Raw genomic sequence first — 27,680 nt, 5'->3', positions numbered from 1 at the left:
AGCTATCATCGCTTCATCGATGGAGGGGTTGAGTGTTATCGCTAAACATTCCCATGATATCTCTGTAAGGAATTAAACACAAAACGTAATGGGACCGGAAACAGGCCACACTGCCAACAAGTGTTTCGGCGCAGCACTGCAGCGTGGCGCAGACACATTGACGCACAAGTAGCCCGTGGTGCACACGTCCACTTTGATTACTGCTGCATAGGGTCAACGCAGACTTATTAAACCAGCCTTCTAAAGAAATGACAACTTACGAAAAAATACAATATACCTCTGTTTATTGTACACACGAACCAAATTTCTCTTAAAATATCTGTAAAACATTTTTGGAAAGCTCAAAAATCTCAGAACATTTTCAAAGTGAGACTATTTAAACGTTTCAACACCGTCAAGATGTCATGAGGGGATCATGATCAACATTCATCAAAGCTGAGTGCAACAAAGAGAAATGTGGAACACTTTCAAAGCTAGGCTCATGATTCTTTCAGTAGGACTGTATGTGAGACAAAGAGCACATAAAATACTATGCCAATCATTACAACAACAGCATTTAAACAGAACACATGCAGAGGAAACAAAAGACAGGCGTGATTTTTAAGGCGTCTGAGTGGAAACATGCACATGAATGATGCAGAATAAAGCAGTACATGAATGCACGAGAGCAATAAGGGGGATGAAGTAGAAAAGGTAACAGTGCAACTGTACATACATTTGATTGTCTTGAGTAACAGATATGCACAGCTAATACAGTGTAAAAGTATAGGCTCAGTTTAAATGTCCTATTATTGTCACATTCAAAAGGTAAAAAAGGAAAACATTTCAATAAACAACAAAAAAAAAACACTTGTAGCTGCTAACAACACTGACATATGTAACTTATCATGCATGAGCAAACGGTTATAAGATCAGAATAATAGGAAACGGTACATTTTTTTGGTTTAAAGTGGTTTGAATTATACATAAGCCATGCCACAGTTATGTGCTACCACAGTAGTCTATTACAGTATTTGGTACAAAGACCAATAGCCTTTTAGAAAATAGGATTCAAGTTTAAAAGTGTAAGTCTTCCCAAAAAAGAAGTAAAACAAAAGATTTTAGGACTGAGAACACATGACAGTACTGGAGCAATCATGATCACAGCTGAAGGCTCAAGAAATGCATTCTAATTATCCTGACAACCTGTCTCTGTTGGACCGCTGCGCTAAAAATAAAACCTAGAACAACTGCAAGGCAAATATGTAGTGCATGGCAACCGAATTCTTCACACAAGCGAGTCCTTCTGGATGCCCCGAGCTCCTTTTTCTGACAAAATCTTACAGTTAAAAGAAAAAAGAAAATGGGATTTTCCTTCAGCAGTTGCTCGTCTGTAAGTGGCTCTCGTTCAGGATGGAGGTGATGTTGGTGTCATAGAAACCGTCCTCGTCCTCAGAGCTTAAATTGGAGGAGCTGAGAGCTGAACGATGAGTCTGGTGCTGGGACTTCCTCCTGAGATAAAACAGAATGCGGCTCAGTGAATGCATGTGTATGTCTGGCTTGTTACTATGGAGTGCCACCTAGTGTCACAGAGACACATGATGTTGTTGAGGAAGAATAACATGAGTAAAGCTGTCAGATATGGGCAGACTTTTTACATGTTGCTTCGTGAATTTGGGGAAAATTAAACATATTCACAAAGTGGTGATTTTCCTCCTCTGTCATGCTCAGGGTGGGGAGCTAAAATTCTGTCAAAGTGAACCCACGTGCTGCCTTCTTAGGATTAACATTACAATGTATTGTTCGTATGTTGTACAAGAAAGAAAAATCACATTCTAAGAAAAGAAAAAAAAAACAACTGCACTTAGAGCTGTCCACTTGTGATGTAATCAGCCAGGACACATCTCTAATACCAGGTCTTCTTTCTCTCTTTCTTTCAGTTGGGTTTCAGCTCTGTTCTTTTCTCCTCCACTCTCTGATTGTTTTCATTTTGTTCCACATTGAGAGTAACTCCTTCATTATTTTCTTCCTCACTGACACTGTGCTCGTGTTAAAATCAAAAGGCTTAACGGATAACACATGAATGGAAAAGATGCAGCGACTAGTTGAAGGTGTTACAGGACACAATGAGAAAGCTATGGATTCATTCTAAAATATCAAGACCCATCCTAGAAATGTATTCAAACCTGGACACTTTCAAACAGTCCCACCCAGGAAGTGTTTGCCACAGTGTAACGGTTGCTAATTGGCAGAGGTAGATGAAGTACCTGAAAATTATATTCGAATTAAAGAACAGATATCAAACCAAGGAATGACTTTAGTGGAAGTGAAAGTCATTACTAAAGTAAAAGTCTTGAAGTATCTGATATCTACTGTATCAGAAGTGTTTATATTAAAAGTAAAAGAACAAGTAGCTGGTGCTGACACTGATGCTGTCTCTGCTTTTATCGTGCATCCAGCATCAACATTGAACAATATTCTTCTCACGTAGTCACGTAGTTGCTGCTCTCACATCTGACATGCCTGGCCTGGACTTAGCTTAAAAGCAAAATTGCAGCTTTGAAACCACTTGTTGCATGTTTGCACATGCTTGACTGCACCCTCAGTTGTTAACCTCTCAGTTTTCAACTCAACTCAACTCAAACTTTATTTATAGAGCACGTTTAAAACAACCGGGGTTGAACAAAGTGCTGTACAGATACTAAATACCAAAATACAATACTAACATACGTAAACATAGTGCAAATATATAATAAAATAAGATAGAATAAAATAAATTAAAATGTAATTAAGATTATGCCAGATGTCCACTCAACCTTGATTAAAAGCCAGGGAGAAAAGGTGAGTCTTAAGAGAGGATTTAAAAACCTCAATTGATCCGCAGAGCAGATATGTTGGGGCAGGTAGTTCCAGAGCCGAGGGGCAGTCGCCACAAAGGCTCGGTCACCTCTGGTTTAAGCCTCGTTTTGGGAGTGACCAATAGCAACTGACCAGATGATCTCAATGTCCTGGGAGGGACATGATACTGGAGAAGCTCGGTCAGGTACTGGGGGGCTAGGCCATTAAGAGCTTTAAAAACAAACAATACAATTTTTGAATCTATTCTAAAGCCTCATTTTCAGCTAAAAAAAACATAACACAACCAAAGTTCTCTCAGTTTCATTTTGAGTAACTAAGATTTTTAGGGAAAATGTGTAGGAGTCACTTATCGGAGTGAGAGTACGCATTTTTGAGAACATTGAATGAAGAATTTCTGAGAAATATAGAAACTCAAGTTAAGAACAGATATGCCTAAAAAATACTAAAGTACTCTATGAATGAAGTGTTACTTCATTATGTTACTCCACTGCTAATTGGCCGTCAAAAATTGAGCTTACTTGACTTCAGGCAGGTCATGAAGTCAAGTTCGGCCTGGCAAACAGTAAAATGTGCGTTGTGTTTAAACTGCTTTACCCTGCCTTCTCTTGCTGCTTCCTCTGCAAACCGCTTTACAATCAACGTCCACCCCAGCTCCTCCTTTGTGCTGTGTCTGATTTTACAAGCGTCATATGTATTGTCACTAATGCTCGCTCTGTTCTGTACCCCAGGGGTCTTTGAAGATGCCCTCCCTGCCTATGCACATAAAAAGGAGGGGAGTTGTGCTCTGCCCGCCTCAGGCTTTGGCTTTCCTCGTGGGCATATGGTAGGGCAGGGAGCTCCCAGAAAACAGCCATACCTCCATAATTCACTTTTTGCATGCAAATGATTCATTATTTTGATGAGAGTGGTCCTGACTGAAGTGTAGCTTTACTTACCTAATAGATAGTTGCAGATAACATGAAAAATCCTTTTCATTTTGCCCTTTCAGATGAAAAAAAAGACAATGATTAGGATTGTGGCTTTTTTTTAATCCAACAGGACAAAATGAAAAGGATTGTTCATGTTACCTGCAATTATCTAGTTTGAAAACCTGAAAATATACAACCTTATAACAGCATTAAGCTTCCCACCCTGGCGTCAAGAGGAAATGACTTAATGTGCATGAATGTGTGTCTTAAAGTCTCACTTTAGTTCAGTCTCCAGTGCTGTCACTTTGGCGTGCAGTGCCTCCTGGAGCTCCTGCTGCTCCTCCAAGTCCCGGAGAACCTTCCGGCGGACCCCCTCCAAGCGCTCCACCTCTCCCTCGCTCTCATCCAACTGCCGCTTCAAGGCCTTCACACGCAGAGACAGCTGGGAACGAAGACAGTGAGGCAGGGGGTTAGAGGGTAACACAGGAGGTCACAGGTGAAGACAGAAGGCCACAAGGGAGCAGAAAACATGAACCAAGAAGGGGAAAGTAGGTTTGACAAGTGCGCGGGAGTGTACGGGAGATACTATGTCTACGTAAAAAAAGAGGTTGAGGCGGCAGAAAGATGATAGGGGAAGGGAGGTCAGGGAGCATTCTGGTGGCCGAGTGGGGTAGGGTGGGATGAGGAGCAGTACAGATAAGACTGAAGCACTTAACGCAGGTCAAACTGAAATCTATGATTCTGTCTAAATAAGTCAGGAAATTAATACAAACATTGAGGAAACTTAAGTTAAGTTCAGACAAATATTATATCTATGAAAAGTAGTTTTTCACTATTTGACATCAGAGAAAATTCAGGAGATGATACTTCTCAAGAAAATAGCTCAGCTAAAAAAGGCTGAAAAGGAGATAAAGCTTGTCTAGCATCTCTACAACACATTAGGTTGTGTTTTGAAATGGATTAGCCTGATTAGATGTTAAACTCAAGCGGCAACCTCCGGTCTCAAACTATGAAGCCCATGAGGAAGTGTTATAAACTGCGATTCATCGAGAATCTGCTTGAGGCTGGCTGCAGAAACACCGGAAACCACATAGACAGCAATTCAAATAAGATGATCTTTGCAGCATTAATAAACATGTTTACAGCCTGGTTCAAAAAAAGGCTTGGCTACAGTAGCTAATCTCTCTATCGGCACACACTGCAAGGGGGGGGATTTTTTTTCGAACGCAACGGTTCAGAAGAAATTAAGATTACAAGATTTTGCCCAAATACGGACATGACTGACTTGACTCCCAGGCGAGAACACATAGCTGTTGGCTAGGAGGCTCAAACTCCGCCTCTTTACGTCACACTCTGCCTGGTTGAGTTCAGCATTTCCAATATGGCTGCCGCCGCCGCCAATTGGCTTGAAAACAGCGCTCAAGAACAGATGGGTGACTTCATGGATACTACGTCCATATTTTATAAAGTCTATGATTTAACTCTGTCTAACTGGCTGCTAGCGGTACTTCTGTCATCTATGACTGAACTTGCTGTTAATGATTTGGTTGAATAAAAAAAACATACACTTCCACTTCTGTAATTCTCTGCCGAGCTCCTTCACTGTGTAATTCAAACATTTGCAAGTTGCTTTGGACAAAAGCATCTAACTTGTTGAGGTAGCAGAGACATATTGAATTTGTGCGTGAGTTAGAAGGACTCGGTTTGAGTGTTGGCATTTAGGATTTAACTTGCAAACATTAAAACAACCTCTAAAGACAACCTGTTTGCAAGTCTTGGTCTTTACCTGATCTCTCTGCTCCACATGCTGGGTTCTCTCCTGGTCTAAAGTGGCGTTTAGTTCTTTTAGTTTCCTTTCTGTTCGTCGCTGGGAAGCCTGGATGCCGGCCTTCTCTCTGAAAGGAGAAAATCAGAATGTGCATGATGTAAACACTGCAGTCCCCTGAAAGAGTCAGTGATCTAGCCTTATGGAGTTTAGTGCTTTTAAAAAATGTTCTTCATGAATAGTTGATTTTATTTGAACTGTCGGACGTGGCGATACCTTTCCTCACTGCGCAGTCTCTCCTCCAGTTCTTGGATTTTGTTTTCCAGCAGGGTCGTTGCTCCTGCTGAGGGCCGAGTCTGTCCCTCCAAGTCTGCCACGCGAGACTTCAGCTCCTTCAGCTGAGAAAGAAGAAGGATAAAATGTATTAATATACAAATGATCCTCCTGAAAACAAATGCTCTGACTTGACTTCTGTTTAAATGTGCAGATGGTAAATAAATAAACAGTACCTGTCTTTCAAGTGCGCTCTTGTCCATTTCCAGGTCGTGTCTCGCTGAACGCTCTTGCATCAGCTCAGACCGAAGCTGGTCCACCTGACAGGTAAAGGTGAGAAAGGAGGCATGAAAGGGCAGTGTGATCTGTTGTCAGGTTTACCATCACAGAACATTGCCTTCTGCTTATTTGCATGAGTATGCAAATGTATTCACCTGATCTCTGCTCCGAGTGATCCGGTCGTTCAGAAGCTCCACGCTGCTCCTCTCTTCATCCAGCTCGATCTCAAGTGTCTTGATCTTATCCTTTGAGCACAAACACACACAAACACACACAAACAAATTCAATAAAACAATCTACCTCAATCTGCCTTTACTCAGATCTTCTGTACCCATCAACCCCAAACATATCTGAAATCCCAAAACTCGTTTGCTGACACACCGCTGAATCCCTTTAAGCCGACTTTATATTCCCCCTCTTCATGGCCTTTGACCTCACAGCCTCACCTCCAGGCCTCTGATCTCTCTGTTGCGGTCGGTGTAGGTGCACTTCTCTGATTCAAGTTCACCCTCCAGGTGTTTAAAGCGGTTGTTTAGAAGGTCTCTCTCCAGCTGCGCTCCATCTCTCTCCTCGCTACAGACCAGCAGATCCTTCTTCAGACGCGAAACCTGAAAACCAGACAGCGGAGACCATGATGCATCTACTTGGCTCAAAGACTATGTACAGTATATGGGCAAACATTTTTGGATGCTCGACCGTTACACCAACAGTGACTGTAATGACTTTGTATTCATATACTTTAATATGGAGTTGGTCCCCCTGTTGCAGCTCTAACAGCTTCTACTCTTCTTGTGAGGCTTTCCACAGAGGTTGGAGTGTTTCTGTGGGAATGTGTGCCCATTCATTCTGTAGAGCATTTATGAGGTCAGGCACTGATGTTGGACGAGACGGTCTGGCTTCATCCCAAAGGTGCTCGATGGGGTTGAGGTCAGGGCTCTGTTCTTCCTCATCGAACTCATCAAACCATGTCTTTACAGTCCTTGCTTTGTGCACTGGGGCACAGTCATGTTGGAATAGAAAAAGGCTTTCCCCAAACTGTTGCCACAAAGTTGGAAGCATAACATTGTCCAAAATGTCTCAGTATATTGAAGCATTAAGATTGCCCTTCACTCAAGATAAAGGGCCTGACTGAAACACCTGAATTCAATCATTAACAGGTGTGGCCAAATGTAGCTCTAGTGAAAGTTCGGACAGGAAGACTATAAAAGCAATCACAGCAGTTGTTTAACTCCCCTCTCCCTCGTTCAATAGCTCACCCGCTTCCAGCTGCACGCTCCGGAGCTGTCATTGGTTAATCAGCGGCGGCTGTCATCCAATAGCTCAGAAGCACGCCCTTATCGTCAGCCTATCAACTTTCTGCTGTCTTTTTAAATGTGTCTCTCTGTCCAGCTAGTTCCTTCTTGCATTGATGGTGCGCACCCCTCCACCTCCCCATCGCCACCTGTTCTCTGCAAGTCTTCAATTCCTAGAATTCATCAACCACAACCACCACCGGTGTCTGGACTCTAGGGGGATTTCTTCTGCTGCCAAATTCACAAATCCTACGCTCACAAAATTATCCCCATAGAGTCCTTACGCCAAAGATTTCTGTCAAGTTTCATCATTCATTCAGTTGTAATAAATAACCTTTAATATCAAAATTGTGTCTCTCCTGATTGAAATACTCTTATCCATATAGAGTATCCTTTTAAGTTTAGTCCTCTACTTTAATATATAATTTGCATGGGTAGGATGCATTCTGCCCTGTAACACCCAAAACACCGACTGAATAAATTCCCTGTGATGCTCAAAATAATGGGCAAGTGTGTCACCATTTCCTACATAGTCCAAACCAGCTTCATTTTGGGAGTTGAGTGACTGTGGCTAAGATAAATGCTTGAATTAGCATGCTAAGATGCCCGCAGTGAGGCTAACGTGCTATTGTAAAGCAGTTAGTATTTTTGGCATTCGCAGTGAGGGGTCCGACAATCTGGAGATCAGGTCTGCTGAGTCAGTGAGCTCTTTGAAATCCATTCTTAAAACATACTTTTATCACAGATCCTTCCCGGATTTTATCTGAATTTTATTTTATTTTATTTTATTCCTTTAGAGTAATTTTAGGGGAATTTTATGTCTTTTAAAATATGTTTTATTTCTCTATCTTGACTTGTCGACTTGACGTGTTTTTATGATTTTATGATGGTTTTTATTTTGCTGCCCTTGTAAAGCACTTTGTAACTTGGTTTTTGAAAAGTGCTCTATAAATAAAATAATAATAATAATAATTATTATTATTATTATTACAGTTTACTGTCATCTGCTTGTGTACTGATATGCTACAAAAACAAAGCACAGCTGAGGCTCATCAATATCATAAATTTGTGTTGCTATTAACTGAGCTCATTTAAATTAAATGAAGTGCTGAAGATATTACAGACTTAAGAGCTTTTAGTCTTATGTGTTGGCGTGCTCTCATGTTTCTCATAACCTGTCTTCTCAACAATATTCAATCTTTCTAATATTTAATTTCACTTTTCATTAGTTTCCAGGTTCTGTGTGACACTTGCAGTCTCCCTCTCTCTCTTATCCTTTCTATTTTTAACCCATTAGTCCTCACCTCCTCCTGCTGAGCCTTGAGGTTGCTCTGAGCTCTCTGCAGCTCAGCCAGTCTGTCCTTGCTGTTTCTCTGAGCTTCCATCAGGTCCTTCCTCGAGCGCTCCCTGTAGTCATCCAGCTGTGTTTGCAGGGTGGCAACGGACTGACGAGAATCTCCCATCATTAACTCCATCTGATAGTGGAGGAAGGATTGAATGTGGGTCAAATGATCAGTAAAAGATGTTGCCCTAACTTAAACAATCACACACACACACACACACACACACACACACACACACACACACACACACACACACACACACACACACACACACACACACACACACACACACACACACACACACCTCTTTGTTGATCTTCTCCAGCGCTCGGTCCAGCAGCCTCTTCTGCTCCTCCAGGTCACTCTTCCCCCTCCTGAGTGCGTCTCTCTCCAGGTCTCTCTCCTCCAGCCTCCGGCTCATCTCATCCCTCTCTTTAGTCAGGCGGGTGGTTCCTCTCTTGGCCTCCTCAAGCTGAGACTTCAGGGAGCGATTCTCATCCTCCAGAGCTTCCACTGCCTCCTCAGGGTCTGAGCTGCGGAGCGCACTGGACTGAAGCCGCGTCTGGGGAATGAGAAAGTAACCCCAGATGAACACGAGTCACAGAGTAGTTTTTATCACTCGCAAACTGTAGGTAAAACTTTTTGTTGTAAGTATTTATGTTGCTTGAATCCTATGAGACCATGATTAGAAAAAGGAAAAGTCTACTTTATATTTATGATTTGCTTTTGCACCCATTGCACTACATTTTTACCATGTAGCCTCAGCATAGGGTTATTTTTACTGGGTTTGCATTCACACTGATTTCTCCTTGACTACCCTCTTACTTCATATCAACACCAACAAGATTACAGCTCTAAAACCTTCTGTAATGCGCTGCTCTTCCAACGCACATGGAACAAAATGCGCATCCTATACAAATTTATCTTGCAGGGATTATTTTCTGAGCTTACATGTTCGAGTTTTTCTTTGGATTTAATTTACTTCACATCTCAGGGTTGAAAATAGAGTCTGTGTGGGAGGCTATTTCTGTTGTTCTGATACAATATTTTTTATTTCATTTTGCATGCATGTGTGTGCGTGTGTGTGTGTATGTGTGTACAGCTGTGTGTCTTGTTCCAGTACCATGCGAGCCAGCCGTTCTCGGAGGCGATTGTTTGCTTCCTGGAGCTCCGCATTGGTGCCGTCCACAACGGTCTTTCCTGAAGATGTAACTGATGACTGCAGAGAAGAAGGTGCAGAATATACTGTGTGAGCGTATAACATCAGGATCCGAAAATAGTGGCATATAATGAGGAAGGTTTCTAATTAAGGCAGATGGGTATGTTGGAATGAAATAAGATAGTAAAGTAATTGAATTCAATATAATAGAATGTACAGAACCTACTGTGGATGGATGGAAATGATTCAGGGAATTGTTTGACTGCAGAATCATTGATCCATTTATGTTTGACAGTTGTGTTTGAAACAGAACAACGAGTACCAGAGGGCTGAGAGTTGAAGTTGTTTACATCCTTCTGTTTGTAATTTCAAGATATTCAACAGGAGTTATAAGCGGAATCCACAGAGCAGTATTAATATTTGACGTTGTTTACCTGCAGACTCTGTGGTCCCGTGTTAAGGCATGTTGAATCATTTATGACTGTTTTCTGAGCATTTTTGTCGGTTAGTTGAAATTTTAATTTCTGTTCTGTTCTAACTTCAGATCATTCCTAATTACTTACAGAGAAAATAAAGTCTCTGGAAGAGCTCAACCATAAAAGTATTAATCATATCTGATGCAATTCTTATTTTATCTGTCTTTCTTATTACATGAGCTCAATGCTCTGAGAACAGATTGCTACTGATAACATGTGAAATGCTTGATGAGATGGGAAACCTTTTCCTGAATTAAAAAATATCTAAACAAAAATAAAAAACTAAATAAGACCGTTTGAAATTGTTCGGGGGAAAGTAATATTTCTGTTGTTGTTTTTTTGTCTTTGTGTTTTCTCTTCGTCTTCTTTAGTTGTTGATGTGGGCAGCATCTATTGTGTTTTGAAGACTCAAGATTATATATTATTGAAATAATGGTGATATTCATTATGAGAGCTCTCCACAATAGTTTGTATAGTGCATCATATTAGTTTGACATATGACTCGGCGTATTCTGTAAAATCTATAACTGCTTTCTCTCAGACTGGAGATGATTCCTCACCTCCTTTGCCTTCTCGAGCGCCTTTTCCAGCTCATCTTTGTCTCTCTGCGACTGCTCCTTCAACTTGCTGATCTCCGACAGCAGCTCGTTCTCTCTCTCCGCGCTCCCTCTCTTCAGGGCTTGGAGAGCCTCCCTCTTCTCCTCTAACTGGCTCTTTTGTTCATCCAGATCGGTGCGAGCCCTCTTCAGATCATCATGGCAACGCCAGAGCTCCTTGGGATAAGCAATCAGAGATGAATAATGTGAGTGTGTGAGTGAGTGGAAGGTGCCAGGGCGAATAACAATGTGCTGATATGAGAGTGTGTGTTTCTGCGTGTGTGTGTGGAGGAAAAATGAATGAAATCACTGGAAAAACAACAGATTTAAAAACAAAACTGTAAAATAGAGGAGATGAGCTCCTGCATTTCACCCACACAGATCAGCTTAATCTGCCTTCTGCCTGACATGTGAATTACCTCGGCTAAAGAGCCGTTATCATCAGACGCAGGCATTTTTTTCTTCATGCTGAGAAGTGAATCCTGCAGATCCTTCAGCTCGCCCTCAAAATCTTCTTTCTCCAGACGGGATTTCAGCAGCCTGCGGAAAGAGAGTAGATGTTAAAGAACAGGCTGTGGTGACAGAAGCTCTGTGCACTACACACACAGACACACACACACACACACACACGCACTCACCCACTCACATAGCAAGGCCATAACAACACCAGAGATAGCACTAACAACAAATGAAGCACATGGGAGTCAAACTACTGCACTAAAGCATAAGAAATCAACACAATCTGTCTTTTTCTTTGACAAAGAAGACGTTCACTGCAAGATTAGAGCTTTGAATTAATTTCAAATCATGTATTTTAGGATTTAAATCAGAGGGAAGGTTGTTGATGATTGGACAAAAGGAAAACAATGATTGATCAATGACTCATTAAGACAAAATCATGGAATCAAGGAAGATATTCTGAGGTTGATTTGATTTGAAGGACCGACATGATTGGGTTCATATTTGCTGGATTTCTGTTAGCAAGGGTTCACAGATCTGATGATCAAAACAGATGTCATCTGATCCAAAATCCACTCTGACATCTGAGCATTCGGAGTGAATTTCAAGGAAAGTATCTCAAGTTTTTCAAAGCTGCTGATTTGATCTAATCTAAAGCTACTCAAACCAAAACACAGTGGGATTGATTTTTTTCTCCCTCACATCCGTCTGCTGACGTGCTTCCTGCTCCTGCCGAACGAAAAAGTCAAGTGAAAGAGTGCATGCATTAAAAATAACTCAAGAGAAATGTCATACCGTATGTCTGAAAAAGAAACAGCAACTTGAGGAAATCCATACAGATTATAGTTAACGAAAGTTAAAGTTTTCAGCCTGAGCTCGAGATTCTTTGATCTAAATTTTCTTTTTATTTGGACCGAGCAGGTTTGATGCTTCTCGGAGCCTTGAGTGTGCAACAACTGGAAATTCAAAACAACAAAGCGTAGCTGTGAATGTAAGCCTGTTTCAAATGGTACACAAGCCCTCGCTGCTGTTGTGTTTGCCTTTTTTGATTTTAAGGAATCACCATCAACAGTTTGGAAACAAAGTCTTCTTTAAAGGAAACAGATTTCCCACACGTTTATGGTCTTTGAACATTGCAATGTGTTTTCCTTGTACATCTTTTGAAGCTAGATGCTGAAAATATATGTTAAGTGAATTAAAGTACAAAAATGCTGCACAAACATTAAATACCATGGTTATTTTTTGTGATATCATGTCATTTCTGCTGACAGAAAACTCTTAAAGCCTTGTTGTCATCTGTTTTTGAGCCATCAGGAGTCATAACTGTATAAATGATAACACTTAGAAGAACATATGACTTATAGATACTGACTCCTTTGTGGTGGCTTCCAGCTGCGACTTCCACTTCTCCCCCTGGTCTCTGCTGCTCTCCAGCTCATCCTCCATCGTGGAGATGGAGGCGTTCACTCTCTCCCTCTCCTCCTCTATCTGCTCCTGGGACTGAAACACAAACACACAAAATAAAATGTTACAACACGTCATGAAAGCAGCTGCTATATTCTTCATATTCAATTACCCTTGTCTTTATTATAGCATGAAAAAGCAGAAGCAGTTCAGAAACCAAAGCTCTATCACATCTTTCTTTTAGTTTAGCTGCTTTTCCAAGTGAATTTCCAGCACAGGAGAACAGTGGGAAAGATATTTTGGCTTCTGCCTTCATCAGCGTGTTTTTAACCACTAAAAAAATACTTCTATGTGAGAAGTCGTACCATGAAATATAAGACAAGATAGAGCTCGATGCAGTCATCGCAAACAGCCATCCAGCTACTTTAATCCTCCTTCCGCCAAATAAATCACCACATCAAACGCAGCTGCCAACCTGTCTGCTTATCTCCTGCTCTCTGGCTGCATGATACTTTTTTCCTGACACCGCTGCTACTGTTTCCAAATTCCGCATAATGATCTATTCCTGTATCTACTGATACACTTCATATTTCCTCTACACCACATCCTACAGTACGCTGCTCAGAGAAGAGTGGTGAAACTCTTCAATAGAGGCCAAAAAGTTTTGCAATCACAAGTAGCAAAATTCTCTTTTCCAACTGTGCACACAAGGCTTAGCCTGACCTGATGATACCCTGACTCAGTGTTTGAACACTCACTGCATACTGACACATTAAACAGAATGACAAGACAAGGCCTGGGTGCATAATAGGGCAGGGGCAACATCAAAGCAAAATTTAATATCGCTTAATAAAGCATGCAGAGTGCACAAAGTGCCTGACAGGTAGAGTCTGACTGCTCCATGGCTGCATTTGTACAGAGAGAAAATGTTGCTATCTTCAGAATTCATGAGCTGACTTTGATGATATTAAAATTATAGGATTTTAAATCCCCAGAAATTGAGAAATTACAGAATTATTGCTTCATTGCAGGTTTTGTTGTGGCCATCAAAGGTGTTATGGATCCCTCATGGGCAAACTCTGAAACAATACTATGAAGACCACATGAAACAAAGTGTCTTCTTTAAGTCAAAATGATGATGAAATAAATACCTCAACCAAACAACAACATGAATGTCTTGCACCCTCTTTCTTCATCTATAAAGAATAGAGTATTTGTGTGCATTTATAACCTGAAGCACTTGTCTGTAAGATGTTTTGGAGTGCAAGCACTTAAAAAAAAGAATGGACTGTGTTATAGTCTCATGAAACAGAGCTGTAGCTGACCTGTTCCATTAAAGTGATGTTAAGCAGTGTTTGCTTTGTTCTCTGTTCACTTAATTCTTACAGAAGTGTTTGTTTGGTGACATCAGAGGTACTAAACCAATGTTTTTTGTTTCATTGAACAAGTTATAAAAGTTATTTTAGAGTTCATCTGGTCAAAACTAAAGTGAGACAGTCATTCTGTATCAAAGTGAGATTTAACTTTGAATCAAGCAGAATTCACAAAGAGGAAACAGAACTGAAAATGAACAACCTTAGCATTTATTATAGTGTTATATTTTTCATCTTTGACTGATTAATATTCATGTTCACGCAATTAGAGAGTTATACCATTTTAACTGATACAACTGTCTGTAGTTTTGGTCTAAGTAGCTCATGTAATCATTAGTGCACACTGTGTAAAAGTCTTAATCATAACTTGTCTGTTTCTATTACATTAAGGCTACAAGTTGTGCATATATTTGCATAATTTGGGAGTGGCTAATTTACCTGACAGGTGACCGTATTAAAGCAATTTGACATGAAGCTGAAAGTCTGCCTCATCTCCATCCATTTGGTTGTGTCTGGGTTGACCATGTTAGGTTGAGGCTTATATGTTCAAAAACCTCTGCTCTTCTGAAGCTCTATCTCCAGTAGATGCACTCTAAAAATCTTATCTTGCATTCATAAGTTTTTATGTTAAGTTTAACCGAAGGAAAATTCAAAGGATAGGTCCCGCCACCTGTGTGACCTGCTCCATGGTCGTCCTCAGGTCGTCCATGTCGTGGCTGTACTGCTCTCTCAAAGCCTCCATCTCTTTGTCATGGCACTCCACCTCCTCCTTGAGCGCCCCCTTCAGGGCCGTCAGCTCACGCTCACGCTGGCGTAGAATCTCCTCCTGACGATGACGCAGCATGGCGGCTTCGGCCAGGTCGGCCTGCAGAGCCATCACATCCTGCAGAAGAAACACAGAGAGTTGGTTAGTCAAATAGAGAAGAGGGGAGATGTGCTATTCTGTGTGTGTGTGTGTGTGTGTGTGTGTGTGTGTGTGTGTGTGTGTGTGTATGTGTGTGTGTGTGTGTGTGTGTGTGTGTGTGTGTGAGTACCGTCTTCAGTAAGTCCGAATGAGGCGAGTTTTCCTCTACCCTCCTCAGCTCCTCCTGAAGCTCGGCCAGCTGATCTTCCTGCAGGCGCAGACGAGACTCTGCAACCTCTCTGGCCATACGCTCCTCAGCCAGCCTGCAAACACACATGCATGTACATTATCAATATTGCATACTCATTAAGAAGCCCATCAATCAAGTGATACCAGAGGCTCCTTTGAGGAAAAAGCCACAGGGGCAATAACAGGAAGCCTTGTTGTTCGTTGTTAAGTGCACACACAGTTCATGCCAAACCACACACACACACCCACAAGTGTCCTTACTCATCATGGGCTTGCTGCAGGTCTTTCTTGAAGCGATTAAGCTGTTCCTGAAGTTCCTCAAGGTTCCCCTTTTTGAAGCTCCCATCAGATCCTCCTTTCTGCACACAACAAACACACAAACGCCAAAAGCAAACTGTGTGAGAGACTGAGGGTGAGACGCAGAGAAATGGGACAAAGAAAGAGCCTCTCCTGAACAAAGACATGGACAAGACAACAGGAAACTTCTCTACAGAGTGTCGATGTCGACCTTGTAGAAACATTATGCCTCTGTCTTTTTTGAAACTTTAACTGAAGAAAAAAAAAACCTGACTTGGATTCCTTGCCCTACTTTCTGACAGTCAAAAAATCTCTGGGAGAGAAGGCCCCGCCAGTGAGCTCAGACATCGTCAGAAAAAAAGACAATCTCCCCACGTTAACAAGTCTTTCTGACAGGCTGCAGGGGAGCAGAGCCGGAGCGACGTCGCCCACATCACTGTTCATGGAGCCTCCCTCTCACTGAAAAAGAAGGTATATAAGAACAGTCTACCAATGAATCCTCTCTTATCCTCCTACACAGTCATTAAAGGCATGCACACACAGACAGAAGAGCAAGACAAAGCAAGGATCATGGGCAGCTGGGATCCTTAGGAGACCTCACATTTCTCTAACTTATCAGTGATGGATTATGAAGATGAATTTTGTACAAATTTGTTTCATTTTCCCCTGCTTCCCTGCAGGACTGTTTGTAGATAATCCCGCTCTGGGACATGCCAGCTCTTCACAAAGAGATAACATAATTGGGAGTATGTATGAGTTTGAGCACTCTGAGCGCATTGCATCAGCTGTATCCGTATGTGTATTAATCTTCGACAATGATAGAGTCTCTGCTGCCCTGCTGAACACATTAGTAGTCTTAGCACAAATACTTCAGGATGAAGTGATTACATAATGCAAAGGAGATTCAATTAAAGCTTGATCTGAAAAAACAGCGGATATGGCCAGTGGTGCAGTTGTTCCTAACGTGGGGGTTGGTACCATATACTGTACAAAACAAGAACGTGTTGTGATAACCCAAAGATAGTGGCCACCCTATTGGAAATTCTGACTCCAACTAACTTCTGACTACTCAAAAACCAACCAACAGTTAGTTTTATTAAAACTAGCATCTTAGAATGGCTTTAGTGGAGACTCCTTGGTTTCGGAAGCCAGCCTCAAGTGGACACTCAAGGAACTGCAGGCTTTTGCCTTTCAGTGTCAGCTTCATTTGTCGACATCAGAGGTTGCTGCTTGCTTGGAACCATAGACTGTATAAAATATGGACGTAGTATCCGTGACGTCACCCATCTGTTCCTGAGAACTGTTTTGAAGCCAATCGACGGCAGCAGCCATATTGGAAATGCGGAACTCAACCAGGCAGAGTGTGACGTAAAGGGGCAGAGTTTGAGCCTCCTAGCCAACAGCTATTTGTTCCCGTCCGGGAGTCAAGTCAGTCTTGTCCTTATTTGGACAAAAACTCGTAATCTGAATATCTTCTGAACTGTCACGTTAGAAAAAAATTCACCCCCCGTACAGTGTGTGCCGATAGAGAGATTAGCTACGTAGAGCCAAGCTGTTTTTTGAACCAGGCTGTAAACATGTTTATTAATGCTGCAAAGATCGTCTTTTTCCCATTCATGTCTATTTCTGCAGCCAGCCTCAAGCGGATTCTCGATGTATTGCAGTTTATAACACTTCCGCATGGGCTTCATAGTTTGAGACCGGAGGTTGCCGCTTGCTTGGAACCCACCATAGTGGTCACCAGATAGTTCTCAGGGCTCATGAGATAGTAAAAGGAAACCAAAAACAAAAACAAAAAGTGTTTTGACATATTTAGGTTCTTATTTTATTTTTCCACCCACTCCCCTTAAAGTAGAGAGTAGTAACATGATTAAAGGAGCTGGGCCTGTTGACACTGTGGCAAAACAACAGTTTCTGTAAGCATTCAAAACTGGTAAACAATGTGGCAAAAATGTTAGGTTTTGTCTCAGGCTGGTCTAATGACAGATGTAAGAGCAGACTGAAGAGCCTGATAAAGGCTTACAAAAGACAGTGCAGTAGCTTAGTTTTTCCATTACACATGCCCAAAAGACTGTGAATGAGTCTTCCAGTCCTTCTTTATTTTAACATCAATAGTGATCAGTTTTCACTCTCTAAACAAACATCACTGTATTAGACTTAAGTAACCCAATAAGCCAGCATTTAATCCTCAATTAAGCTTGGGACAAACAGAGTGTCAGTGCATTAACTCAATCCTTCTCCCACTGACACAAATTCAATAGTAACACAGTGTTAAACCAGTCACAACACAATACACACATTTAACAAGGGCCGTAGATGCTAGTGGGACTGTGGTTGTGTGAATCCTGGTACAGCCAGAGCACTTCAAATTCAAAATAACTGTGAAACAAAAAGCATGTGTCAGCTGATTCATCGGGACACTCGTTTTATCACAAATGCCCCAAAACAGTCTTTGGCAGAGCTGTGTATAACACACGCTCATCTGATCCTTCTCTGATGTGATGTTTTGGCTTCAAATAGACAAAAGCAGTGTTTTGGTTCAGAGCCAGGGTTTGAGAAGCAATAGCCTCAGGCAGAAGGAAAAAAATCCTGCAGTTTGATGCTGGATGGGGATGTTCAAGCAGCTTTTATCACTTCTGAAGAGCCTGAGATGACTTCTGTAAGAGGCATCAGCTGCTAAATCTTCAAATATGAACAGAATGGTAAGCAGCACCATGCAAAAAAAAGAGAGGAATTTCATACAACAAGACCCTGCTAAGAAGGATCAGTCCCATCCGGCAAGACAACCCCCAGCTGGTGCAGGGTTCCAGTACAACTCAATTATTGATGGTTCTCAATGACTGTGCCCTCAACACACACTGAGCCTCAACAGCTCTCCTCTGCAGGTGCATCGTTGCCAAGAGACAGGACGGGCGAATGATTCACACCAACACCCTCAGAAGTGCATAACAAGGGGTCATACATAATAAAGTGTGTGTAATATAAGAAGCTAATGACACATAGGGATAACTTCTGTATGCAGATGTATGCAAAAGGATGCAAATGTAAAACAAGTGGTGTGCTCGTGCTCATAAAAAAACACTTTAATAAGGTGTCACAAAGGAGCAAAGATGGTACCACAATTAAAAGAGGCATGCTCAGCATGCTGTGCAATTTTTCACATGTTTGGTGTGCAGAAAGACAATCCTGGGAGACAAAGTGAATGAAATAGAAACTTCATGTCCTCAGAAAAGATCTCAGCCTGCCTACCATCTGTTAGCTGCATTACAAGAACTGCTCTGTTGAGAAGATACTCATCCCTAAAAACAATACTTTCCAACTCTTTGTTCAACACAAAGTAAAAGCCATCTGGATTTGTGTGCTATTTCTAATTCTATAATGTCTAAATTTAATTATAGGGAGAAAAATCTGTAAGGAAAAAAATCTGTAGATGTTTGTTGTCAAGTTGGAAGCTTTTAGTTTAGAAAGCTGCATATCAAAAACAAATTAATTCTGCTACCAGAACGTTGAAAGAGGGAGCTGCTAGTTTTTGTTCAATTACTATCACACAGTTACATTTATATAAATAATAACTCAAGGTGTGCATCATATTATATTGTCTATCTTCCTTATCAAGCTCTCTTTAGCTATCCTCCCAAAGTAAAATGTAAATGACTGCTAGATTGCTTGCTGCTACCCTTGCAGCTTGTAAAGATCGGTTCATCCTTTTATTCATGTCTGGAAGACCAAAACTATCTTCCATGCTGAGGAAGGCCGTCAAAAAAGGACAAATGCTCAGCAGGTGGTCCTTTAAGTTTTCATTATATGGCACACATACTGTTCTCAGTGTTAAAACTGAACTTCAATGCATACACTACATTTACTGATTTCTGGTTCTGTGAAATGACTGTTACTTCCAGTCATGCACAGAATTCACTAATAGTATTTAGTCAAACCTCTCACTAAGACCAGATGCATGTAACACAGTTCATTCACTTTTTACGGTGAGTAAAATATGTGGTTAGAGTTTCTGTCTCACCTTAGAGCTGCCTGTAGTTTCACACACGAGGTTGACTTTTCTTTTCAGGGACGCCTCGCTCTCACTGGAGCTGATCAGGAAACAGTGAAAACAGGATTAGAATGGAAACACACAAATCCATTTGAAGTTGCATTGTCTGTAGCCATCTAGTACGTCAGGCTTGTAGTTTATTTACCCGTCTCTGAGGATGTTGTAAATAGCCTGCCTAACTTGGGCTTCCTCTCCGTTGATGGCGGCTGTGCTTTGACTCGGGCTCCTCGGAGGTATCTCCTGGAAATAGAACGCAAACAAAGTAGGACACAAAACAAAGAAGCAATTTAAACCCTGCAAATAACTCATAATCTGATAATCGCTGGTACTTACAGGCTTTTTTGCTAGAGCTGGAGAGGGGTCCTTGGCAACAAACTTCCCTGGTGACTTAAAGCTGGGCTTAGGGGCCTCCAGGGCTGTCACCTTGGCGACTGATGCAGGGCTCCTTCCCAGACTAGATGATGACATTGAATCGTAGGAGGTAGACAGAGGAACAGCGTAAGGGTTTGGAGTTGGAGAAGGAGGGGAATCTGCAGGGTGAACATCTTTTCTTGCATCTAGACTTCTGGATCTCCTGCGCTCGTCGAACCTGAGCCGCTGCCTCGCTCCGGAGCGGCCTCTCGTCTGCGGGGCGCCCCCTGGAGTGGAGCTGTTGAACTTACTGATGAGCTTGTTGATGGGAGCCAAGGAATTGGTGTCAATTGCTGGGACTGGCTCAGCAGAAGTCGCTGTTGGAGGTTTTGACTCTAAAAGGGAGTCTGTAGTTTTAGCACCAGGTCTCCCTAAAAAGCCAATAAAACCAGATCCAGTTGGCTTGAACCCTCTGGGTCCCACACCGTTTACCTTGACCCGTTTCAGCCCCGCTTCGTTATACTCCTCCTTATTTGTGCTTTTCTCTGCTTCCACATTTGATCTTTTGGGATCAGCTTTAGACTTTGAGGCCTGTCCGTTTCTGCTAGCACCACCTTCCTCCTCCCCTTGTGTTCCTGCTTGACCGTCCCCTGGAGGTCTTTTAAGAGGACTCCCAAAAATCTCCCTGTCCTCATCCTCTGCTGCAGAAAAAGGGGAGGGTGTTGTATTCACAACAGGGCTGTAGGGGTTTGCTACTTCTGCTGGCTCTTTATTTATTTTTGGGAGGCTGTTGCTAGGCGAAGGCGGGTCTGAGGTGGGGCTGGTGGTGTTTAGCTGCACTCCATAAGAGTCACCTTTCTCGCCATCTTTCAGGACCACGTAAGGATGCCCAGAGATTCCCTGAACCCGCACTGCCACTCCGTACTTGCTGGAAGGAGGAGTTGCTGTGTTGTTTCCTTTGGCTTTATCAGGATAGCCTCCGCCTGTGTCATGGAGGTCTTTAATGAAGCGGATCTGCACGCCATAATCCACATGAGGCTTCTTGTCAGTAGAAAGACTGCTCATGTTGACTTCCTGGTTTCTGTGTGAGCACCCTGGGAGGGGGAATGGCAGAAATGCAAATCAGGTGAATGAGTGGAACATGTAGGGAAAGCAAGAGGACATGCTTATGTCATGACACGTTACATTTGGAGCAGTTCTCTGTTGTAATATTTACAGAGACCTTATTTAATCCACCAATCAGAAAGGACTTAACAGTAGAAAGGAAAAAAATCCTTCAAACAGGCAGAAACCTCGAGCAGAACACAACTCATTTGGTGGACAGCCATCTTCCTCAACCACAGACTTTTTTTGGTGCTTTTAGATTTTGCTGTTTCCATCTCTTTCTTCAGACGCCTTCTTTTACCCTGCCCTTCCTTCTTAATAACATTTATATAATGTTGTGCTAGTATATTTTGAAGAAGCATGAAAATGTTTCTTGCTGCCTCTCAGGTTTATTCAACCTCACCCAGGATACATTATATTCTTGTTTTGTGGATTAAAGCATTGGGGCACTGAGAGCCTCTTTGTACAGGTTGGGCCTTTTTTGGGGATGGGTGTATTCAGAGGGCAGGAAAACAAGAGAGTAGGTGTGTATCTATTATGTACATGGGCATGTCTGTGTTGAGGTTCCCATTCAAAGACTAATAACAGAAGAAAAGACACAGGAAGGGACCTCCTTTTGACACTGACTGGGTTTTGTATATCTTTAAACATTCATTTATTTCATTCTTCTTTATCTAAAACATATTCAACCACAAATGAGGCTTTCAAAGACAAAGTTACAGAAATACAACACACCATTTCACAAGTACACGTCAGCATATACTTGATCGCAGAATAGAAACTCATCAGTCAAAGCATCTACGACCCAATGTGTCTTCTTCCAATGCCTTCCATCTACCTTTATGGGTGTTCTTAAAAGTAAACTTAACACTTACCTGTTTGACTTTTTTGAATTTCTAACTCATTAAGTACATCCAGACAACAGCTAATGAATGCTAATATTGCCAGATACTAATCTCTCTTTTCTGTAGTTTCACCCGATACAGTAGGAGAACTTCTTCCTACCTAACACTAGCTTACATGTAGCTACGAAGTGGCTGAATAATAAAACAAGCTTTTCCTGTACACAGTACAATAGGAAAGTAACTTACAAGCTAATCAATCATCTTTACTTATATAGCACCAAATCACAGGATAAGATCCAGTCCCATCTTTCAGACAGGACTCAGTCTGATCTCATCTTAATCCACCATGAGCAGAGAACTTTGCAGTATTCAGTTACAGCGGCAAGGACAAACTTCTTTTAACAGGTAAAAACCTCCAGCAGGACCAGACTCATGTGAGACAGACATCTGTTGAGATCATGTTGGCTCATCATTAGGAGTACTTCTCAACTTTTGACAGAAGTTGTACAATGACCTTAATGGCTCTGGAAGAGCTTCATGACCCTACAACACCACCAGGGTTTACTCAGTTTGAGATTTGAGACTTCAAAAGAGAAAGTCAGAGTTACAAACCAGAAAGGTAGGAGCATTTGTGATCCAGGAAGGATCAAACAAAACAATGGTGTTTGTTGCATGATGGGAATCATAAAATCCAGCATTTTTGGGGGGCTTGAGGCGAACCTTGGACTAAAACTCTAAGACTGCTGCATCAATCTCAATCGCATTTTTTTTTTTTAGATTTTGTCTGTGTGACTCCATCGACTTCTAGGAAGAGAAACATTAAATTGCTGAAATGTCCCTTTAAAGCTACTGTGCGAGTTATAAATGGTTATGAAACAGACTCAAATTAATATTGTAGCCTCTTTGTGACTTATGAAAGCAAACGATAACAGGATATATTTTTTCTGTAGTTATTTTTGATGTCTGAAACCACTGGTGGGGGGTAGGTGTCGGACTAAGTGATCAAGTGCAACCTGCTGATACGGCTTTTTTCCCCCCATGTCTCACTGCAAAGTTTCTTGGATGATATCTCTGACTGTTAAAAGACAGAAACATTTGGTCTTTTTGTCAACAAACAAATTTCAATCAAAATCAGCAATGAGTGCTTTGTCCACAGTGAGCCCAACAATTTCACAAACCAAATGTTACTCACAGGAGCTTTAAATGACACTTATCTGTATTATTTAAAAGTTGGAAACTGCAGCATTAGTTCCATTTACCTTGAAAATAATCCACCCATATTACCTTTTTTATGGTGAAGTCATCAACATGTCAGAAAACCAGCATCGGTTTTAAAGATATGTTCAACCTTCTTTTGGCAAATCTAATCTCCAACACGAACGAGTGTAATTATCGTAAGTACACATTCAAACCCTCATGTTTAAGAGGCTGGAATCAGTGTGTGTTCTGCTCTTTACAGGTTAATATTTCTGTTTGTAGATTGAACTTCAACAACTCTGCCAGCTTCAAAGTTAGCTCAGCATGTCCACCTAATAAGCTCTGAAAATGAGCTCGGTGATGAGAAGGAGAATACTCCTCTTATTGTCCAGGCTTTGTGGACCATAAAACACCGGGGGCTATGTCAGGAATGGGCCTCCCCTCTCTCTCTCTCTCTCTCGCTGCCTTTGCCAGAGTCTCCACAGTCACCAGACTTCAGAGTAAAGTCACTCAGGCGTAGACTGTTTACTTTGAGCCGTGCAGCCATACACACACACAGGCTTGAGCTTATGCACAAACACACACATATGCAAGGGTTTGCTGGAGCATACACACAAGCCTGCGGTGTATTCCCCAGCTGGTAGCAGGTAGTTTATCTAATGAGCGCTGCTTCTCTTCAGTGGCTGTGAAAGTGGCATGAAAGCACCAAGTAATGTGAAATCCTGTTAAAACAATGCGTTGTTGCTTTCATTTTATAGCTTGAAAGAAAGAGCTGTTTTCCCAGTTTTTAAGCTCTTCTAAAGCTGCTTTACAGATCTAACCATCACACCTCAACCCTATTCTTCTTTGTCCAAACCTTCAGTTCCCACACATGTAACTTACTTAAAGAGTAACCGATTCCAACGGACGGCTGGTTACAGTGTAACACAGAGCAGCCTCGACTAGCAATGAGGTTTCGATTAGTGAATCAAAGTCAGCCTTTGTCTTTCCTAAAAAACATTCTTAGGATTCCAGACGTTCTCTTTACACTCGGCATTGCGCGTGGTTTGCATTTGTATTAATAAGGACAGATTAAGAGGAAACTGAGAACTAGGGCAGCGGTTACTGCAAAGCCTACACATACAGAGAAAACTGTCCACTCAGGCAGTAAATAAAAAAGTTAGCAGACTAATTAAGAGACGACAGACTAAAAATACTGCGAAAAACTAAATTAATTCGCCAACAAAATAACAAGCAACCAGGTTTTCAGACCGTGTTGCACATTGGACATCAAAAGGATAATCTAGAGGTTGAAAAACAGGTAACCCCTGAATATAGGATCTACTTTCACTGGCGTCTACATGCTCAGCCCTCTGGCCAGACATGAAGCTCCCAGGTGTAAACAAGTTTCTTGGGTGAATTTCAACAATAGACTTATCTGTGATGTTGCACCCGTTCAACAACCAGTATATATATAAGCATTGCTTCATGACAAATGCTTCACCTCTTCTGTCTCCTGTCACAAGGAATGGCTGTGTCAACAGAGAGAGGAATGTCACCAAACAGGCCGACCTGCTACCACTCTTCCCTTTCTCCTTGCCCAGCAGGCATTTCTCCTTTTTCTCTTCTCCCCGGGCCCTAATCCTAACCTGCACCTCCTCTGCTTCGTAACACATGTCTGATCTCCCGACTTTCTCCACAGTTTTTCTCCCCCCCTGGATTTTCAAACAAAATAATGAGTACATAAAGGGCTGCAAAATTTGGCTGTACTTAATTTTTGTTGGCTCAATATTTATGGTTTTAACAACTGAAATGACTAGCTAACTAATGATTAAGTCAGAGGTAGTTAATTTGGACAATATAAATAGTCTTTGTTTCTAATTTCAAATCTAAAAACTCATTCAACTCAGAGCATCTAAAGTCTGTTTCATGTTAATGTTAGTTCAGTATCTTTAAATATAAATTGTTGGTGAGCCAAAAATGATTTAAAAACATTTAAGTGACTTAAACTGAGTTCACATTGAGTTAATGTCTGCATATGTGACAAAAACAAGTATTCAATTGATTCTACTTTATAACTTTTTAGATAAACATAATAAATAATTCAATAATAGTGTCTGAGAGAATGATTAAGCATTTACCAAAGCAGTCACACTATATGGATGATCACTTTAGGATTAGGTCTAGCCTGCAGAAAGGTCAATATGAGGACACTTCAGAGTACCTTCATACCCAAACCTTCGATTGCAATGAGCAATGTCTGTTCAGTCAGGGAATACAGAATGCCAACACGCTGAAATACTACATTAATCAGTTTTAAAGGCACTACTGTCAACGTAAGAGGGTGTTCTCTTGTGTAAAGTAGCAACAACACTGTTGAGAGGTAGCAACATGTTTACATTAACACCACAAGTTAGCATGCCCTCAAGCACTAAGTTTAGGTAAGGTCTATTTCTGAGGCAATGTACCTCAAATGTTACCAAAAAACATAACTAAACACCTCCAACTTCCAACAGCTGCTGAGAGCAAACATAACGTTGGCAAAGATATGGGGCTTATCCTTAGTGGTGGATAGTAACTCAGTAAATTTACTTGAGTACAGTACTTAAGTACATTTTCTGAGTATCTGTAATTTACTTGAGTATTGTTTTTTTGGGGAACTTATTACTTTTATTCTACTACATTTAGAAGACAATTATTGTACTTTGGACTCCACTACATTTCTATCAATGCTCTAGTTACTCACTACTTTTGCTTTGAAGTCAGCTCATGAGTTTCCTTCTCTTTTCTGAAATCTGATCCCTCGGTTGAACGTGACAGTAGAGGTGGTAATGATGGCCATAATTCTCCACCTTAGCACCCATGGTCATATTTTCAGCCCGTGTTAGAGGTTTTTGAAATGAAGAATGATACGAATTGTTTGAAATGTTCTCCCTGTTTCCCTCTCTGCCCAAAAATTCACTGTCCAACCTGAGAAAGTGTGTTGAGCTAGGTAACATGTGTTTAACTCCAGATGAACATTTCAAACTAAGTTGTCTGTGCTTGGAGTTATTTAGTTTCTGTTTTTATTCCATGGTATAGTTTTTAGAGATTTCAAGTAATGGTTTCTAGATAAACATAATCTAACAGTATGTACTCCTGTGTAGTCTTGGCTGCATGTATTTTGAAAATACAACGTTAAGAGATATTTTAAAAAGTACTTTGAATACCTAAGTATTTTTAAAAGCAAGTACTCCAGGACTTTAACTCAAGTAATAATCTGACTGAACAACTTTCACTTGTATTGGAGTAATATTTGACCAGGAGTATCTATACTTTGATTTAAGTAATGAGGCTGTGTACTTTGTCCACCACTTTCTATTTCTGAGGCAATATACTTCAAATGTTACCATAAAACACAACTAAACACCTCCAACTTCTAACAGCTGCTGAGAGTAAACATAACGTTAGCAAATATATGAGGCTTATCTTAGTTTCCACTACAGCCACGTAGCCTACATGTAACAAAGCCTGCATTGTGTAGTGCAGAAGTGCGATTATTCACACAACTTGACCGATAAATTAGAGAATAGCGCTATTATTTCCATGTACATGAGTGAATTTGAGATTTTAAAACAGAGAAACAGTGAGCTACAAGCATAGTAACCCCGTGCGCACCTGTCTGCTCAGGGATTAATTGCGTCACACCCACCTATCCGGTCAGTCAGTATCGGTGAGCGTCGAAACCACCACCGGCTTGTTTACACGAGCCACTGTGAGCACGAGCCGAGGAGTAAGGTAAACAACCTGCACACCTGACCCTCAACGCGACCATCCTATTTGGAGCTTTTACCTGCTATAATAACCCTTCATATCCTCTTTACGCAACGCGGCCAGATCCAATTATAGACAGGAGCGGAGAACACACACAATCACACACAAACACTCAGTCTACAACCAAACGAAAAACGAGAATCAGACGGTTTATGTTGATACTTGTTTTCGGTAATAATCGTATTGCAGCATCTTACCTCAAAGCCACAGGTGTCAACCTCTGCTTGATAGGCTATATAATGATGTAAAATGCGCGCTCAGCACAGTACAGCTCAGCACTTTTCCCCACAAATACAAAAGTAACCATAGACAGAAGCTGTGTACACACTTAATGTACCACACCTGCAAAAAATGATCCTAATCCCGAAATGTTCCTCCCTCTTCTGAGAAAGGTCTCTCTCCAGCCGCAGCAGCAGCAGAAGCTTGGTTCACCGTCGGTGGGATGAGGAGATGTAACTCATCGGGAAATTTCTCCCCTGCTTCCAGTGCAACCTGTTGCCAGTACATCGGATAGCCCTCGTCCCGCCTCAGGACCGACTCGATTGGTGGGAGGCTCCCCGAGAAGGCGGTGCCTGCTGCTCAGCTTCATCTCTGTGTACACATAAAGCGAGTGTGACCCATATCCACACTGATATTATTAGAAATAGTCTCTCAATCAGTCTGGAAATGTTGGCATAGTAGATTTAACCAACAGTGTATTCAGCTACACATGAACTGGATGGCTTTACTATTAAGATTGTTCTGAAACTTCAGTGTGATCCTCATTTAAATATGTGTGTTAACCCTTC

The 27,680-nt window shown here is 41.5% G+C and overlaps 1 protein-coding gene and 1 long non-coding RNA gene across 7 annotated transcripts; one reads left to right on the top strand and one right to left on the bottom strand.

Moving 5' to 3' along the window:
- Window positions 1–267: 267 nt before the first annotated feature.
- On the bottom strand, window positions 268–27,430 carry cgnb (cingulin b). 6 transcript variants are annotated; one of them, XM_034705130.1, is made up of 21 exons: window positions 27,235–27,430; window positions 19,937–21,048; window positions 19,749–19,843; window positions 19,574–19,643; window positions 15,520–15,617; window positions 15,200–15,332; window positions 14,836–15,048; window positions 12,761–12,888; window positions 11,349–11,469; window positions 10,894–11,106; window positions 9,822–9,917; window positions 9,003–9,260; window positions 8,660–8,830; window positions 6,510–6,671; window positions 6,219–6,308; window positions 6,021–6,104; window positions 5,788–5,909; window positions 5,533–5,641; window positions 4,025–4,188; window positions 3,774–3,819; window positions 268–1,491 (listed from the first exon to the last, which is right to left on the bottom strand). In XM_034705130.1, the coding sequence occupies exons 2-20, from the start codon at window positions 21,017–21,019 to the stop codon at window positions 3,810–3,812; spliced, it is 3,420 nt and encodes a 1,139-aa protein (XP_034561021.1). In that variant the 5' UTR covers window positions 21,020–21,048; window positions 27,235–27,430; the 3' UTR covers window positions 268–1,491; window positions 3,774–3,809. The 6 variants fall into 6 exon arrangements, with proteins under 6 accessions (XP_034561021.1, XP_034561016.1, XP_034561017.1 ...); XM_034705125.1 differs by lacking the exon at window positions 3,774–3,819 and having other exon boundaries at window positions 27,235–27,428; XM_034705126.1 differs by lacking the exons at window positions 3,774–3,819; window positions 27,235–27,430 and adding an exon at window positions 27,090–27,208.
- On the top strand, window positions 26,760–27,680 carry LOC117828124. The gene is made up of 2 exons (XR_004634334.1): window positions 26,760–26,856; window positions 27,285–27,680. It is a non-coding gene; the product is annotated as an uncharacterized LOC117828124 (long non-coding RNA).

This window comes from Notolabrus celidotus, chromosome 16 (assembly GCF_009762535.1).
Source record: "Notolabrus celidotus isolate fNotCel1 chromosome 16, fNotCel1.pri, whole genome shotgun sequence".
Classification (NCBI taxonomy): Eukaryota; Metazoa; Chordata; class Actinopteri; order Labriformes; family Labridae; genus Notolabrus; species Notolabrus celidotus.
The sequence above is the reverse complement of the archived record's forward strand: the minus strand, read 5'-3'. Positions and strand labels throughout refer to the sequence as shown.